The following is an 18,750-nucleotide window of genomic DNA, read 5'->3' on the forward strand; positions in this document are numbered from 1 at the left end:
TGTAATATTTAATATTTCAACCATCCATTCATGTTGTGTGGTGCACACTCAGGGAAATGGAAATTATGTCCAACAACAAAGAAAACTTTCAAACACCTTGTGAAGCCCAGGGAACAAACACCAAATACATTCATCAAAGAACGAAGTGAGAACCTCAGGAGGAATGAAGAAGATATTTATACCAGCTGTACAGTTGAACTTCATAACAACTGGCAAAGACTCCTCTGACTGAAAGGGGAATCTCCAACAAACTTTATTAATATGTGCATAAAGGTCAAATGTTATTAGCTTCTTTCTATGTTCTGCTCAATTGCTTTGATAAATTCGTGCTTGACTATATTGTGCACGGAACTAGAATATAGTTTCACATAAAACACTCCATATGAAGCATATTAAAAAAAAGAATCTGCCAGATAAGTTCTGATAAGCTACAAATGTCTGAGTTGAAACAGGAATGACAATTAATATATTTTATCTTACAATTATAAAAAGCCTTTTTTTCCGTATTCACAAAGGCCAGGGAAGCAGGATGAGTTTATACCTATTATCTACAAAGGTTTAACCTTATATAATACTGTCTTTGTTTAATCCCTCATTGGGGGAGTAAGTAAACCTGCGTGATGTTAAGGTGCAGTTTACTTTCTTCAGTTTTGAGATAAGGCCAGGGACGCAGGTTCAATTCCAGCCTCGGGTCACTGTTGTGTGGAGTTTGCACTTTCTACCCGTGTCTGTGTGGGTTTCTTCCGGGTGCTCCAGTTTTCTCCCACAGTCCAAAGGTGTGCAGGTTAGGCTGATTGGCCATGCTAAATTGCCCCTAGTGTCAGGGGAATTAGCAGGGTAAATGTTGTAGGAATAGGGCCTGGGTGCATTTGTGGTTGGTACAGACTGGATGGGCCGAATGGCCTCCTTCTGTACCATAGGGATTCTATGATTAAGTAGTGAAGAGGGCACTCACTAAAGCGCATATCTCTACCACATTGGGTTAACTCAACATTATTACAATCATGCAAGGCTCTTCTCTGCTTGGTTAATGCTCTATAACTACAAAGCTCAAAAATAAATCTTTTTTTAAGACCTTCCATTGCACTGAGGAGGCTTCAGGCTAATTCACCTGCCAATAACCTGCACTGAAAACTCTGCTCACATTTTGACAGCTGTGACAAATAGCACCAGTGCATCGGAGACAAACAGCAACGTTCTAAAACAGTCAGGTCAAACAACCCACAGCATTCTAAAACAAACTCAACCACGGCATGGTGGCACATGATTCGCACTGCTGCCTCACAGCGCCAGGGTCCCAGGTTCGATTTCCGGCTTGGGTCACTGTCTGTGTGGAGTTTGCACATTCTCCCCGTGTCTGCGTGGGTTTCTTCTTGGGTGCTCCGGTTTCCTCCCACAGTCCAAAGGTGTGCGGGTTAGGCTGATTGGCCATGCTAAATTGCCCCTCAGTGTTAGAGGGACTAGCTAGGGTAAATGCATGGGGTTATGGAGATAGGGCCTGGGTGGGATTGTGGTCGGTGCAGACTTGATGAGCCGAATGCCCTCCTTCTGCACTGCAGGATTCTACGAACAATTTGCCCTATTTCCCAATGTCAATGGCTCCTTTCAGGAATTCCAGGATCCAAAACTGTACATTCACCAAAAACTAATCAGTTCTGGTTTGGGCCACACTTGTCGCTGTACCAAGTTTTGTTGAAATCCATTCACTTGTTTTTGAGTTATATTGTGTACAGATAACCAGATTAACAGGGGCAAAACGTTACTGCAAACATAATTAAAATAACAATCTTGATGCAAAATTATTTTTAACTCACCACTTTGAAGAACATAAAAAGAAATAAACATAGAAAACAAAGCACAACATTGGAACAGCTGGTCACGGAGTGCAAGTAAAACAATCAATAAGTACAAATGCATTGCAGACACTGCAGTACAAGCCAATTAAAATGAACACAGTAAAACAACATTGAAAAAAACAATTCTTTACATGGGACTATTCTGCGGTGCAACAGTGACTGGGGTTTGTCAAGTGGTGGTGGTTCCAATGATGGGCCAGAAAGCCAGGGGCAGGGCTGCCTCAGCCATTTCAGAGAACCCCGACTGGCTTGTGTTCACCTGACCGCTAATGAGCTGCTGTCGGGGTTCCCAGCCCTTTAAGATCAATTAGAAGCCAGCAGCTCCAGTACCCGCCGCCTCACCAAGAGCTCTAGCCACTGCTGGAACCAGGGGGGGGGGGGACGGGGGACGGAATGCTTAATCAGGAGATTTTCCCCCACAACTCATTGGGCCCACAGGAAAGCCACATGGCTTCACCTGTGGAAAGTCCAGCAGTGGCAGCACTGAAGTGACCACTCAAGTGGCACAATTGGCCTCTGGGCTAGAGGGCTATCCTCCACCTTCCCTACTGCAAGTAAAATGACATGATGGTGGGAAGGTGATGGGCACACCACCCTGCCTTCCCTCCTGAGATCCCACCCACACTGTCTCCTATTCTGTTGCTATAGGCTCTGTGAAATCGCAGTCAGAGAATGCAAAGGTTAGAAAAGCACAGAGTTAAAACATCGCAATTACCTCAAGTTCATCACTGTCTTTGGGCTTCTCATCCGAGGTCTGTTTGATAAAGTCAGGAATGAGGATTTCCAGTGTAGCGCGGGCTGTCAAAGTTAACAGATATAATTATATTAATTTTGCACAAAAGTTATAATTAAAATTACTAAAAATAATCAGTGCCATTTGAAAAATCTGGTAAACCACTGGGAACAGAGCAAAGCTGCTTATAAAAGTGCACGAAATAACTGCAGAATTGAAAAAGTTTATATAGCCAATGTACAAAAAAACCTTTGCTATAAATATTGCTGTTACTTCTTAGAATACTTTCCCAGGCACATTGTATTGTTCACAGTCCTCTTTATATTCTCTGTTTTACTGTGAGCAATTCCAGGGAAGAGCTATTAATATTCAAGTTTTAAGAAAAGGCTCCTGTAGTAACTCAGCAGCTTATACACAAGAGTAATTGAATCAGAAATTCTAGGAGGGTTAGTCACTGCGTGCAGAATTAGAGGATCTCATCTTGGATGGAAGTTGGCTTCAGCATGCCTCCATTAGGGAGGAGATAAAAAAGATCAGAGCTTTGTTGTCTAATTTTTATTTAACAGGCAGCACTGTGACAGTGGTTGGCACTGCTGCATCACAACACCAGGGACCCGGGTTCAATTCCAGCCTTGGTGAGTGTCTTTGTGGATTTTGCACATTCTCCCTGTGTCTGCGAGGATTTCCTCCGAGTGCCACCCACAGTCCAAATATGTGCAGGTTAGGTGGATTGGCCATGCTATGTTGCCCCTCAGTATCCCAAGATGTGCAGATTAGATGAAATAGCCATGGGAAATGTGTGGGGACAGGGCGAAAGGAAGGGCCTGGGTAAGATACTCTGTCATAAAGTTGGTGCAGACTCAACGGGCAAAATGGCCTCTTCTGCACTGCAGGGATTCTATGATTCTGGCCTCCAGATAGCTAACCAGACATCTCTCACATGTGAAGACATGGCTAAGATAAGGATAGCTTCAGGCAAGAATGTGATGATGAACCGATGGTGGAATTGGTTGCTGAGACTTGTAGTTAAGGCTCAGACATATATGGACATCTGGACACTGTATGAGCTGGTGATGATTCTCATTGAATCATATCTCAGCATTAAGACAATAGTTTTATTGGATAATGATTGGAGAAAGCTAGTAAAGAAAAATTCCCTGCAAAGTTACATTTCAATTATATCATTGCAGCCGGACAAAAAACATGAGTTTAAAATCATGAAACACAAATTTAGGACAACATCATGAAATGTTTCTTTATCCAAAAGATGGAATATGTACCAGGATGGGTGGTTTAGGCCACTGTTCTCATTACAAAAACTCGATGCTGCTATGGAGACAGCTTGTATTCTGCAAGGATTAAATCAAACGGACTCTTTTCATACAATCTATTTTGTGACCTTTTTGTAACAAATATTAAAAAAAGTTAATATTTAATAAACAATAAGTACCAGCTTTATTCTTCGCAAGTTTTTTGCTGCTGGCAGTTCCTGTACCATAGGTTACTCCATCAATAACGACTGAAGCTCCAAAAGGGTCACTTGGATTTTCTGAAATGTACGTACATCTGAAAAGTTAGCACTTCTTGGTGAAAGAAAATGTCAAATACACCAGCAAATATTTTGTAGAATAATCTGTATTTGTAGCTCTTAAGTAGTCTTTTTTTATAAAAAAGGTTTACAGAAAAAATTTAAGTCTCTATTTGGAAACAAACAAGCAGGGTAAAAATGGCATATCATTTAGAGGTCAACCAATCAAAATTAATGGTACTTCCATACCCAAAAACTGCTTACTTCCAGGCCCATAGCTTTGGAAATCTCACACTTGTATTACCAAGGCAGTTCACACAGTTGCTAGGTACAGGGAGTTTAAACCTGGTTCTCAGGAAGTAAATAATAACAGTGACGTTACATTTATTGTTTATCCTTAGTTACCAAGACAATTGAGTGGTTTGAGGGTACAGAGGACATTAAGAGTAAGCCATGTGATCTAGAATTACATAGGCCAGGCAAAGCAGAGGTAGAAGATCCCCTTCCTTGAATGGGTTTTTCTGACAATCCCGCGGCTTTTGGATCAGTTTTATTTCTGGCACCAATCCACAAATTACCAGATTTACCGAATTCAATTTCACAATTTACTATAATAGGGCTTGTGCACTCAACATCTGTGTTCAGTCCAATATCATCACCATGGTACTACTGCGTTTCTTATATTTGTTAGCAAATGTTTTATTCCATGCCACTACCTTTTCCAATGCCAAGGCAAACATAATTGTACTTCTGAAAATCAAGCCAGGCCTCACTTAATACCACTGTACTTTAGTACACTCGTTATAACTCTACAGTGATGAGCAGCAGCCCTAGTTAAGATTAGCACTCACTCTGTCCAATTATAAACACGGTGACCCAAGCCAAATTAACTTACAGGGAGGGGGGAGTTTTCCCGCCATGCAATATTGTTTTAAAGCAGTCTGCAGTTCTGGTTAGCTGCCCTCTTCAACAGAGACAAATGGAGCAGGAATAATACTTTTAAAACTTGTAAAAAAACGCTCACAAAAGGAGACTTACCACATTCAAAAAAATTGTAAACAGGGCGAACTTTCAGGACCCTTTGCATATATTCGTGCAGTATGCAAACTTCTGATTTCCCATTTGGATTAATGACAAACTCTGACAAAGAAATTACAGAATATTAATTCTGATTTAATTCAAAGAAAGGTTCAATCACAAGTAATTTCAGGTCCTAGTGGATTGTGCTCGGAATGCTAAATATAAAGATTTCATTAACTGCAATGCAGCATCCAGATTAAGTACCATCACTAAATTAATCATTCATCCCTTATGAAATAAATCATACACTTGATTAATGCTTTATATTTGTTCAATCAAATTTCCATTTAATGGTCAATTCAGTAATAATGATTAATGCAACTTATAAACAGATACAGGACAAGTAATTTATTTTGATTTTTTTTATGGTTCATTATCTGTTACACAATCTGTCTATTTAATGGCTCAATTTTCCCCATCTGTCAAGGTCATTTTATACATTTTTATATTCTAGGTAACAGTACTTTTTGTAACTAAATGCAAGTTGTTGAAATGTAATTGGATTCCAAATCGAAAGGTGAAGAATCTGTCAACAGGTAAATTGGACATTGTGGTGTAGCCGGAAGGCAATCAATAACCAGAAGTTAAGACTTTATGTAGGTCATTGTTGAGGCCATTACTGGAATATGGTGCACAGATTTCTTCATTGTGCCATAACAAATACAGATACAGTAGAAGATTCCCCATTGCACTGATCACGATTTCAATATTGGCTTGCATGCAATAGTCCATGGAGGAAAGCAACTTTTTAGTTGGGCAGTTGGATTGAATATTTGGAATGGAAGCAAAAGCAATTGAAATAGTCCCTGTGAAAGGGACGAAGACCTCGACTGATCGAGTGGACCTAGGTGTTAGGCAGGGATAAAGCTGGAGGTCTTGGGTAGACCTTGGAGATAAAAGGATGGAGCATGGATAGAGAAATTGGGATGACAAGATGGAGCACAAGTAGAATGGGAAAAATGAGAATTATGAAAGGAGCAATGGACTCACGGCAGCTAAAATGGTTTGAAATTTCCCCCAAAATTTGATATAGCCGCAGAACCATGCCTTTTTTTTCAATGGACTTGTCCCTCATACCACAGGCTCACAATCTATCGTACAATATTAGACATTACTCACAACCCTCCCTGGAAAAAAATGGAGTTCAAAGAATGGCAAGGATGATTCCAGGTGTTAGGAGATTAATTTATAAAGAATGACTCAGCCAACAATTATTTTCACTTGGGAAAAGACTGAGAAACAATGACACAGGTGTTTAAAATGAAGAAAGATGCGGATAAGACACAAAATGTCAGAATAACATTTTAAAATTTACAAGCTTCAAGTTTAAGAACTTCCTTCCCTCCACATCCGACAGCAGAATTAAATCAAATCCTGTCAAGAAAAGAAACTGAAGCTCTTGGGGATATTAATAGAGCCAGATGACACAAATTCACAAGTCACTATAGTGGTGATGTGCGTGGGAGTGCAAGCAAAGAAAACATCTTAATTTTTGAGTTCCACAAGAGAAGGAAATAGAAATGAACATGAATAGAGGTAGTAAGCCTTTTTTTAAAAATGGGATATAGACTCTCTTAACAAAGCCATTAAGAAGGTAACATTCTTCAACTACTCTAGTCCATACGGTGTAGGTATTCCAAATGCTGTTAGGGTGGGAGTTCAAGGAGCAGCAATATATTTCCAAATCTTGATGGCATCAGAGGATTAGACAGGGTGGATAGTGAGAGCCTTTTTCCTCAGATGGTGATAGCTAGCACGAGGGGACATAGATTTAAATTGAGGGGTGATAGATATAGGACAGATGTCAGAGATGGGTTCTTCACTCAGAGAGTGTTAAGGGCGTGGAATGCCCTGCCTGCAGCAGTAGTGGACTCGCCAACATTAAGGGCATTTAAATGGTCATTGGATAAACATATGGATAATATTGGAATAGTGTAGGTTAGATGGGCTTTAGATTGGTTTCACTGGTCGGTGCAACATCGAGGGCCGAAGGGCCTGTACTGTGCTGTAATGTTCAATGTTCTATGTGATTTGAAAGGGAGTTTGCAGGTGGTGGTGTTCCCATGCACCTGCTGCCCTTGTCTTTCGAGATAGTAGACAAAGAAGCAAACTTCTGTAGTGCATCTTGCAGACGATGCACATTTCTCCCTCTATGCATCAGTGGCAGAGTAAGTGAATGCTTAAGGTGATGGGTAAGGTGCAAACTCTTTTCCTGGATTGTTAAAGGAAGACTCATCCAGGCAAGCTAAGCGTCACTTGACAGCATGTTGATAAGCCCTTTCATCACTTCACTGATGATTGAGAGTCGAGAGTATATTGATGGGACAATCACTAGTCAATTATACTTTTGCTGCTTTTGGTGGCCAAGACATAATTGGACAAACATCCACATTACTAGGTAGATATCAGTGATGTAGCTGTATCTGAACAGCCTAACTCAAGGCATAGCTCATTCTGGAGCATGTCTTCCACTGGGCTGTCAAGACCCACAACTTTTGTTGTATCCAGGACAAACTGCCGTTTCTTGATATTATATGAAGGAAATGGAATTGGGCAGATACTAGATTCTGTAACAGTTTGGACCTCTGGAGGTGGCTAAATGCCACTTGCTTCTAGCCGAAGTTGTTGCAGACGCTTCAGCCTTGTCTTTTGCTTCATGGGCCAAGTTGTCTCATGTTCTTAAACGTCCAGCCAGAGTACACACTGTACAAATGACAAGTGAGGTCTGATATGGACTTCTGAAATAGACTTTTCAGAGAATAAAAGTCTACACTCCATGTGAATGATGCATATTTCCTTGAAATGCTACAATAAAATAGAAGCATTCACCAACTTCACAAAAGGAAGAACATAAAAACTAAGGGTAGGCGTAGGCCATCTGGCCCCTTGAGCCTTCTCTGCCATTCAATAAAATCATGGCTGATCTTTTCGTGGACTCAGCTTCACTTACTCGCCCGCTCACCAAAACCCTTAATTTCTTTACTGTTCAAAAACTTATCGATCCTTGCCTTAAAAACATTCGATGAAATAACCTTAACTGCTTTGCTGGGCAGGGAATTCCACAGATTCACAATCCTTTGTGTGAAGAAGGTCTGCCTCAACTCAGTCCTAAATCTGCTCCCCTTTATTTTGAGGCCATGCCCCCTAGTTCTAGTTTCACCTGCCAGTGGAAACAACCTCCCTGATTCTATCTTAGATATTCCCTTCATAATCTTACATGTTTCTATAAGATCTCCCCTTATTCTTCCAATGAGCATAGTCCCAGTCTACTCAGTCTCTCCTCATAAGCCAACCCTCTCAACTCCGGAATCAATCCAGTGAATCTCCTCTGCACCCCCTCCAGTGCCAGTGTATCTTTTCTCAAGTAAGGAGACCAAAACTACAGAGTGCTCCTGTTGTGGCCTCACCAGCATCTTATACAGCTGCAACATAAACTCCCTGTTTTTAAACTCCACCCCTCTAGCAATGAAGGACAAAATTCTATTTGCTTTCTTAATTACCTGCTGCACCTACAAACCAGCTTTTTGTGATTCATGTACAAGGACACCCCGGTCCCTCTGCACAGCAGCATGCTGCAATTTTTTACCATTTAAATAATCATTTTGAGGTCATCAAAATGAGGTCATCCATTTTGCTGTTATTCCTACCAAAATGGTTTTTTGTGGCACTCCACTCTGCACAAATTGGTTGTCACATTTTCTACATTACAACAGCCACTAAAACTGAAACGGTTCATTGCATGTCCCAAAGAGTCAGAGGTCATGAAAGGTGCTATACAAATGCAAGTCTTGGATTTTCACTGTCTTTCAGCCCAAGGATAAAATGAAAATGTCAGCTGTTCAAGAATGTCCAGCGTAGAACCATAGAATGATACAGTGCAGAGAAAGACCATTCAACCTTTATCTGCACCTCATTTCCTCAGTGATACTCACCTCCACTTGGGACTGCCAAAATCAGCTGGTGTTGCAGTATGATGACACAAGTGTAATTAATATAAATATATACATTGTTTTTCTTGTTTAAGGGAATCAAGGGTGTGAAAGCAAGTTAATAACTCAATTTCAGCCAGGTTAATGGACTTGTGATTGTACAAGAAGGTCCCCTGGGGTTTTTGATTCAAGCTGATTGACAGGATCATATAAGTTGGGTCTGTAGCAGAGCAAAATGTGCATTTGCAGTTTTAGAGTTGGTCCCAGCTGGGAGTCTGCAGAAGAAAGAGGTCTGCAAACTGCTCTAAAACTCATTTTCTCTCTGAAAGCTTAAGACTGTTAATACAATATATAGCAAGTATATTTATGGTTGCTAACTGAATTTAAAGTGGCATTTTAAGTCTGTAAGAGTTGCTTATTTGGAACTGAAACAATCATGAGCTAGAAAGTAAATTGCTTCCTTTCAAAGTTAAATATCGTTCAACTGTTAATAGTTAAATTTCTTCATTTGTTCGTTATATTTAAACTGTGTTGGTAAATAAAGTTTGTTTTACTATAAAAATACCCCTAATTTGTCAGTGGAATCATTCCTGAAAGGAAGTATCCTTTCCTCACATTTATACCAAAATAGAAAAAGTGTTGGGGTCTCGTCTGGCTTCCGAATGTAATTAGGGATTCTGGTCCAGAATACTAAAAACAGCCTCCTGCAAACAGTTGCCAACAATTCCAACTGCCTGACCAATCATAGACTGAACAAGTACACGCCCAAAAGAAGTGCTCAAGATACTTTCCCACCAGTTAGTAGTCTATGGAAGTGTAGACTTTCAAATCAACATGGAACGAGTTATTGAAAGATGCTTTAAAACATTCAAGAAAAACATTTGGTTGCTATCCCAAATTAACATTATAGATTGACTGAAAGCTAATCATGAGAAAATAACAGTACTGCTCGTTAAGAGCTAGAATCCGTAGCCAAAGAGTTCACGATATTGTAAAGGTATAGTCCTCCATTGTAGAACTTGTAAAGCAGCATGAAGTTTTTTAGATTTCCAAATATGCTAAAAGTTGACCAAAAATATGAACATAAAGACTAAACCAAGAGAGGTTCCAAAAGCCTGGCGGTTCCAGAGGCAGTCCGGCTTACCCTGGAACTTAGAAACTGTAGGGAGTGAGTCTTCAGTTGAAATGAACAAACTAACGGTTAATTCTTTTCTTGCTTCCAAAACAAGTTTTAAAATATACTTGTACTACATCACTGATATTAAAAGATTGCAACAGTCAGGTGTAATATCTAAAACAGAACAATCTATATTCACTGTATATTCTCAAATATCAATCCATATATCCTGTTGCTAGCCTAAAAACATAATTAACAATAAATTATTTTTATTCTACGCAAATGTACACAAAAAACAGTTATCTGAGTCATTAAATGTAGATAATTCCATTCCATAATTGGGATACATGTATCCAAATAATTTATGGGCAACTTCTCACTGCAAAGCAATCCACACGACTTTTTAAAGAATAACCTGGAGAAAATTATCCATGAAATTCTTTCCAATTTTCCTAATTATTCTTGAGACTTCAAGCTGTGTGTTTGTCAAGTACTTGAGAGACAATGAACTTCCTCCCAGAGAGAACAATCAACAGAGTTTAGTCTGTCACTTATCCCAGAACAGATCACGTACAGAGGTAACCCTTTTTGGTTGGAGATGTTCCAGGTGTACACTTGTGAAAAATGTCAACTGTTTGAAATAGAACAAAAATGTGTTTTTGGACAATGGTAGAAAACTAATTTGAACAGAAAAGGCAAGTCACAGTGGAGCAATGCCAATCTTCTACACTTATACCGTCACACCAGAAGACAGAAATATAAAAACAGATGGTAAGAATTTTCCTAAGCATTTTTTAAAAAAGTTACGGTGAGTGCTGGTTCTATAGAAAATGAGTCTGGAGAATCAATAATAAAAATCAAGGAGATGGCAGATCTCATCAGTCTTCACTATAGAGGATACAAGTAACATACAAGAAGTAGCTATGAACCAGGAAATGGAAAAGAGGAAGAAACTCAGGAGAATTACAGTCATCAGAGAAATGGTACTGAGCAAATTGTTAGAGTTGTGGGCTGACAAGAGCCCAGGTCCTGATATACTTCATTCCAAGGTCTTAAAAAGTGCCCAGTGAGATAGTTGATGCAGTGGTTTTAATTTTCCTAAAGTCCTTAGATTCGGGGAAGGTTCCATTAGATTGGGAGATAGCAAATTATTCAAAAAAGGTAGAGTGACAGAAAGTGGGAAACTACAGGCCAGTGAGCCTAGGATCTGTTGTGGGGAAAATATTGGAAGCTATTATTAAAGAAGTTATAGCAGGACACTTGAATAACTTCAAGGTAATTAGGCAGAGTCACCGTGGTTTAGTGAAAGGGAAGTCATGGTTAGCCAACTTATGGGAGTTTTTTGAAGTAGTAACAACATGCTGTAGGTAAAGGGGAACAGATGGATGCAGTGTATTTAGATTTACAGAATGCATTTGATAAAGTGCATCAAAGTTTACTGTGTAAAATAACAGCTATTATGGGGGTAACATATTGGCATGAATAGAAGATTGACTGACTAACAGGAAGCAGAGTGTCTTTTTCTGGTTGGCAAAATTTAATGAGTGGTGTAGCACAGGGATCTGTGTTGGGACCTTAACTGTTAACAATTTATGTAAATAACTTGGATGAAGGGATTGTATGGATGATTGCCAAATAACTTGAAGAGAACATAAGATGGCTACAAAGGGACATCGGTAAGTTAAACAGGTGGGCAAAGATCTGGCAAATGGAGTATAATGTGGGAAAATATAGAATTGTCCATTTTGGAAGGAAGAATTAAAAAAACATAATATGTAAATGACAAGAGATTGCAGAGCTCGGAAATGCTGAGGGATCTAGCTTCCTAGTGCATGAATCACAAAAGGCCAGTATACAGGTAGAGCAAGTAATTTGAAAGCTAATAAATGTTATCATTAATTGCAAGGGAAATTGAATACAAAAGTTATGCTTCCAGCTATACAGGGCCAGGGCAATAGTGAGACCACTTTTGGAGTATTGTTATAGTATTGATCACCTTATTTAAGATGCAAATATGTTGGAAGCAATTCGGAGAACGTTTACCAAGCCAACACCTGGAATGGGTGGGTGTCTTATCAGGAAAGGTTGGACAGGTTAGGTTTGTATCCATTATAAGAGTTTAGAAGAGTAAGAGGCAACTTGATCAAAACCTTTAAGATCCTGAGGGGTCTTGACAGAGTGAATGTGGAGAGAATATTTCCTGTGTATGGTAAGGCCACAGTTGGAATACTGTGAACTGTTCTGGTCACCTTATTATAGAAAGGATATTATTAAACTAGAAAGAGTGCAGAAAAGATTTACTAGGATGCTACCGGGACTTGATGGTTTGAGTTATAAGGAGAGGCTGGATAGACTGGGACTTTTTTTCTCTGGAGCGTAGAAGGCTGAGGGGTGATCTTATAGAGGTCTATAATATAATGAGGGGCACAGATCAGCTAGATAGTCAATATCTTTTCCCAAAGGTAGGAGAGTCTAAAACTAGAGGGCATAGGTTTAAGGTGAGAGGGGAGAAATACAAGTGTCCAGAGGGGCAATCTTTTCACACACAAGGTGGTGAGTGTCTGGAACAAGCTGCCATAGTAGTAGAGGCGGGTACAATTTTGTCTTTTAAAAAGCATTTAGGCAGTTACATGGGGAAGATGGGCCAAATGTGGGCAATTGGGATTAGCTTAGGGGTTTTAAAAAAAAGGGCAGCATGGACAAGTTGGGCCGAAGGGCCTGTTTCCATGCTGTAAACCTCTGTGACTCTATGACTCGTGACAGAATCTAACACTAGGGGATGCTTTTGAAAAATAGGGGGTTGTTCACGTAAGACAGAGATGAGGAGAATTTCTTTCTCTGAGAAACGGGAGTTTTTTTGAACCCTCGTCCACAAAAGGTGGTTCGAAGCAGAGTCTTTGAATGTTTTTAAAGCAGAGTGAGATAGATTCTTGATTATTGGGGTAGGCAGGAATGTGGGATTACGGTTAAATCAGATCAGCCATGATCTCACTGAATGGCGGAACAGGCTGGAGAAGCTGAGTGGCATACTCCTGCTCCTAATTCACATGTCCCGACGTAAACTGAATGTTCTTCAGCCTTCAACTCAAATGGGGCTGGGGGGGTGTTTGGGGAGGAAAAATAAAACCACCATAGCATGAATTAAACATTGATGCCAATACCAACACCCTAATATATAGCTGTGGGTATCAGGTCTGAAAACCCTTGTATGCATCCAAAGTGCAAGTTCACTTTCTGAAAGATGTTAAGAGGCATAATTCCAACCAGCTGTATAATTTGGTGCAAAATTACCATTTGCTTTTACCTTTTTTCGTAGGTGCATCCTGGACTGAGAGTGTAATGAGCTTTTGATTGGCTGGCAAAATCGGCCGTTCCGCTTCTGCTTGCTTCCGCTTCATCTCCCGATTAAACTGACGCCGTTCAGCCCAGGTCCTAAATTTCTTCACAGTGACTTGTTCGAAATCAAAGCGTTTTTCCAGGTATTTTTTAAATTCCTCAATAGCTGGAAATGTTGCAGATTTTTTTAATTGCATAAATAATATAATGGGAAAGTGAACAGGAGAAATCTGCATTCAGTGTACTTTTCTAGACTTACAGTCCCAGGAACAAATTTGGAAAGTTAGTTGAAATGTAATTACTTTTGTACGGAAATTTCCTTAAGATTCATTTCGTACTACTCAATCAAAGCTATCTGTGACAGCAAATAGCTATCTGTGACAGCAAATCATAATCGCAACTACCTTAACGTGATGACTATCTGGGTGATAAACACAATATTTGTAGCAGACTTCAGACACAAGCTCTTCCAAGGAACAATAATGTAATTTGCCAAAAGACAGGTGAAGTTTTTAAATTCGGCCCTTCAGAAAAGGCAGTTCAAAATCTTATATAATGGTATTCTAAATTTTGGCTGTGCCATCATAGGGCAGTGCGGTGTGGACTTGATACTTGCCAAGAGAAAGGCAGCATGCAACAAAAGATTCAAGTGGTTGAGTCACCACCTACCTCCTCGATGCAACTGAAGCCCAAATGACGTGGTAAAGGCCTGGCAGCAGGCCCTCTTTGTCATGGAGAACTTAAGTGAGAAACAAATCAAAAACCACTGCACACATGCACACCTCCATACTGACAGACAGACATTACAAATGCAAATAACATTTATCCTTCTATTTCAGATATGATCAAGAATCATCTTACCAACAGATTCCTCTTTGCATACTTCTACTTTAGCCTTCACCTGTCCAAGGGCTCCTGCTGCAATGATTCCACCCAAGGGGTCTCTTTCGTCTAAGGATTTAGAGTATATTGTACCTGAGCTACTGAGAGGTACTGAATTAGTAACAGAGTTGTGATCAGTGGCAGTGTAGTCTAGTTTCTCATTTATTTCTATAGGTGCGTTCTCACAATTTTCTGGAGATATTTCTCCATTCGTGGTCACTTTGGTTATCTCTCCATTACTAGCCAGCTTATTCTGCTCTCTCTCTTCTTGGTCTCTCATTTTCATATAGTGTAGACAGGGAATGCTGCTCTGCGGAGGATCATGTTTCTGCGCAGAACAAAAATAAAAATAAACTTTGGATCCACTTACGCACAAGATTTCCAAGAGACATTCGGTAAAAACAACTGAACTTGCTGATTGATGAAAGGATATTAGCATGGAAATACCAAGGCAAGACCACGATGTCAAGTACCAAAAAGAATACAAGAAGAAAGATGGGCCATGTTCACAAGCAGATACTGATTGCATGTCTCTCAGCAATCAACTTAGAAGGAGGCCCCTGCAGATTGCATATTGCCCATTAAGGACCGGTAAAGGCAACACTTGGAGATGGGAAAAAAATAAAACATACCAAGTTCAAGTCACCCACCCATGCTTTTCTTGCACATCACATGGAAAATTCTAACAAAGCAGTATAGAGAAGTTGTGACAGAAGAAGCATTTTCCACAATATGCACTGTGGAGATAACAAAAGGGAGAGCGATAGTAAACAATACATTCAGCCTGGCTGAGGCTAACACTTGGCTAGGGAATTAGAAGGAAAGAAGAGAAAAAAAATGCTACATTAAGGCCTGTAGCTTTGAAAAAAATTACAGGTAGCATTGTCTACCATTCCAATGGATAAGAACACATGAAGTGTGAAATGAGAAAATGCAGTTATACATTTTCATGCCTTGCCAATTAGAAATAGCCACAATCCACTCTGCACACAAACAAAATTCACTGTTTTCAAAATTAATACATTACCACTGTAGCTTATTTTCTGCAGAGTTAAATTGGCAGAGTGAGTTGAGAAGAAATAAAGGAGTTACACGATAAATCGTAGCACCCACGTTAGAACATAGCTCAAGGAACTAAACATATTTCTGCAATGGTTTTCAGAAAATCAGAATCCAAATAGGAAGGTCAAAATTAACTTGGGTTCAATCCAAGACCTACAGTCTTAACTTAGCCACAAGAGCTTCTGGTGTAAATAAACTCACCATTCCTGGGTTAGACGAGGGGAATAAAATTAGCCATCAACTGCTATCCACTTAACCTCGAGTAAAATTGCAAAAATAGCTCACCCTACACTCACCAAGTCAGCCCCAGTGGAGATCCCCATGGACTGTAGCTGAGGTCTAACCGTAACATCACTGGACTAGCAATCCAGAGCTAATACTCTGGTGACGAATTCTACCACTGGTGGAATTTAAAATCAATTAATAAAATCTGAACTTGTAATTCGTCTCAGCACTGGCAACCACAAAACTATTGTCATAAAAACCCACCTGGTTCATTAATGCCCTCTAGGGAAGGAAATCCGCCAACTTAACCTGGTCTGGTTCCAGACCCACAGCAATGTGACTGACACTTAATGACTCTCTGAAATGGCCCAGCAAGTCATTCAGTTCAAGGACAATTAGTGATGCACAACAAATGCTGGTCTTGTCACTGATTCCCACATCCCATTGAAGAATAAAGAAAAATCATGAATTAAGATCCAAAAAGCACCATTCAATGACAACAAATGTGGCATGATTAGTACGCCCATATCCCAAAAGTTAACTTAAAAACAAGTCACTGCCTTCAGCAGAAAATGGATCATGTAACTATTTTCAAGATGCATTACTTAATGTTTTTCCTACCCTGATGCTTCCGGTTCCTAAGAAATAAGGTCGAGACCAAGTAACCACCCTGGTTTCCCTGTGCAGGTAAACTGGAATACCAGAATTATGGAATGTCATGATCCAGCCATCGGGAAGGGGTTCACTTGGTGGACGGCCACGATCTATAAAGAATAAAACAAACTTAATACCAGTCAAAGCAGAAGTATCAGCTCCTACAAACTGTACAAAGAGTGAATGGAACATCACCAGAACAAAACAGCAGCCGCAAAAGAGTAATCCAGATGAAAGTTTTAAATTGAAAAAATTAAAACACTTAGCTTCCCAAATCTAACTGAAAGGTACAGCAAGGAAATAAGAAAATACATAATAGAATTAAGATAAAATTAGGATTTTCTATAAACCTATTGGCAGTGACTCAGGATCAGGTAACCCACTGAATTTTAGGCCAGAGAACAAGGTAACCAACAGAAATGTTAGGATAAAAATGACAAACAGACCTCAGTTTTAGTCGAGGCCAGCCTTTTCTCAGTTCTGCTAAAGGTCACCATAACTGGAATTGAGGGCAAGTTATTGACCTGATTAGGAGACTGACTGAGCATCAGGAGACAGAAAATAAGGATAATAGCAAGAACTCTAATTCCCATGATGTGGTATCCCATAAGGATCTGCCAATTGGGCCTCAACTATGTATTGCATTTATTAACAACTTAGATGATGGGATAGAGGGCACGATGTCCAAGCTTTCAATGACACAAAAGATAGGCAATATTTTAAGTAGCATAGATGAAAACATAAAATAACAGAGATATTAATAGATTAAGTGAATGGGTAAAACTGTGGAACTGGATTTCGATATGGGCAAGTGTGAGATCATCTGCATCGGGCCTTAAAAAGATACTTTCTAAATGGTGAAAGGTTAAAAGCAGTAGGAATCCAAAGAGACTTGGGGTTAGATATACAGGCCATTAAGATATCATGAACACTACAGAAAATAATCAAAAAGTTGATGGGACGCTAGCCTTTATTATCTAAAGGACCATAATGGGTTAAAAGTCTCGGCACTACAACTTAGGAAGGCTATACGAGCTTTGGAAGGAGCGTAGTGTGGATTTTCTTGCATGATACCTGGACTTCAAGGTTTAATTAAGTGAGATTACACAAACTTGTGTTGCACTCCTTGGAATTTAAAAGATTAAGTAACTTGCTCAAAGTTTTCAAGATGTCAAGGGGAACTAGTAGAGAAAAATTAGTTCTGCTGGTTGGGGAATCTCAGTCTATGGAACAAGGCCCAAAAATTGGGAGCCAGGACATTCAGGACTGAAAGCACAGTGGTTAGCACTGCTGCCTCACAGCACTGGGAACCCGGGTTCAATTCTGGCCTCGGGTGACTGTCTGTGTAGACCTTGCACATTCTTGTTGTGTCCACATGGGTTTCCTCCGGGTGCTCCAGCTTCCTTCCCCTGTCCAAAGACATGGTTAGGTGGATTGGCCATGCTAAATTGACCCTTAGTGTTAGGGGGACGAGCAGGGTAAATACATGAGGTTACGGGGATAGGGCCTGGATGGGATTGTGGTCAGCACAGGCTCAATGGGCCGAATGGCCTCCTCCTGCAGAGTAGGGATTTTATGAAATTAAGAATCACACCTACACTCAAAAGGGTGATAACATTTTGGAATTCTCTTCCACAAAGATTGATTCCAGGTACATTATTCATTTTAAATCCGGAATTGATAAACTTTGGTTCACTAAAGACAATTATATGGAGTTAAGTCATGGATCAGCCATGATCTCATTGAATGACGAAACAGCCTCGAAGGGCTAAATGACTTTCTCCTGTCCCTTAAATATTAGCACAAGTGAGAGAGAATAGGAGCTTTTACCGACATCAAATCTTCGTATATCACATTCATACTTAACCACAGATATAAAAATTGATAACGAGTTGCCTTTTCTTAAGCATCTTCACGTCCCCATAGAAACATAGAAAAACTACAGCACAATACAGGCCCTTCAGCCCACAAAGTTGTGCCGAACATGTCCCTACCTTAGCGATTACGAGGTTTACCTATAACCCTCTATCTTACTAAGTTCCATGTACTTATCTAAAAGTCTCTTAAAAGACCCTGTTGAATCCGCCTCCACCACCGTTGCTGGCAGCCCATTCCACGCACCCACCACCCTCTGAGTGAAAAACTTACCCCTGACATCTCCTCTGTACCTACTCCCCAGCACCTTAAACCTGTGTCCTCTTGTGGCAACCATTTCAGCTCTGGGAAAAAGCCTCTGACTATCCACTCGATCAATACCTTATACACCTCTATCAGGTCACCTCTCATCCTTCGTCTCTCCAAGGAGAAAAGGCCAAGCTCACTCAACCTATCCTCATAAGGCATGCTCC

General features: G+C 40.1%; 1 protein-coding gene across 3 annotated transcripts in view; it reads right to left on the reverse strand.

The window, feature by feature from the left end:
• Positions 1-18,750, reverse strand: part of dgcr8 (DGCR8 microprocessor complex subunit) — a 46,836-nt gene that overhangs the window by 17,187 nt on the left and 10,899 nt on the right. For all 3 annotated transcript variants that reach the window (XM_078227202.1, XM_078227201.1, XM_078227203.1), the window contains 6 exons: positions 16,370-16,512; positions 14,441-14,789; positions 13,548-13,745; positions 5,156-5,257; positions 4,040-4,138; positions 2,572-2,654 (listed from right to left, as the gene is read on the reverse strand). In XM_078227202.1, the coding sequence (XP_078083328.1) occupies positions 2,572-2,654; positions 4,040-4,138; positions 5,156-5,257; positions 13,548-13,745; positions 14,441-14,789; positions 16,370-16,512 (974 nt within the window). The remainder of the gene's footprint in view (positions 1-2,571; positions 2,655-4,039; positions 4,139-5,155; positions 5,258-13,547; positions 13,746-14,440; positions 14,790-16,369; positions 16,513-18,750) is intronic.

Source organism: Mustelus asterias, chromosome 13, assembly GCF_964213995.1.
Source record: "Mustelus asterias chromosome 13, sMusAst1.hap1.1, whole genome shotgun sequence".
NCBI classification, from domain to species: Eukaryota; Metazoa; Chordata; class Chondrichthyes; order Carcharhiniformes; family Triakidae; genus Mustelus; species Mustelus asterias.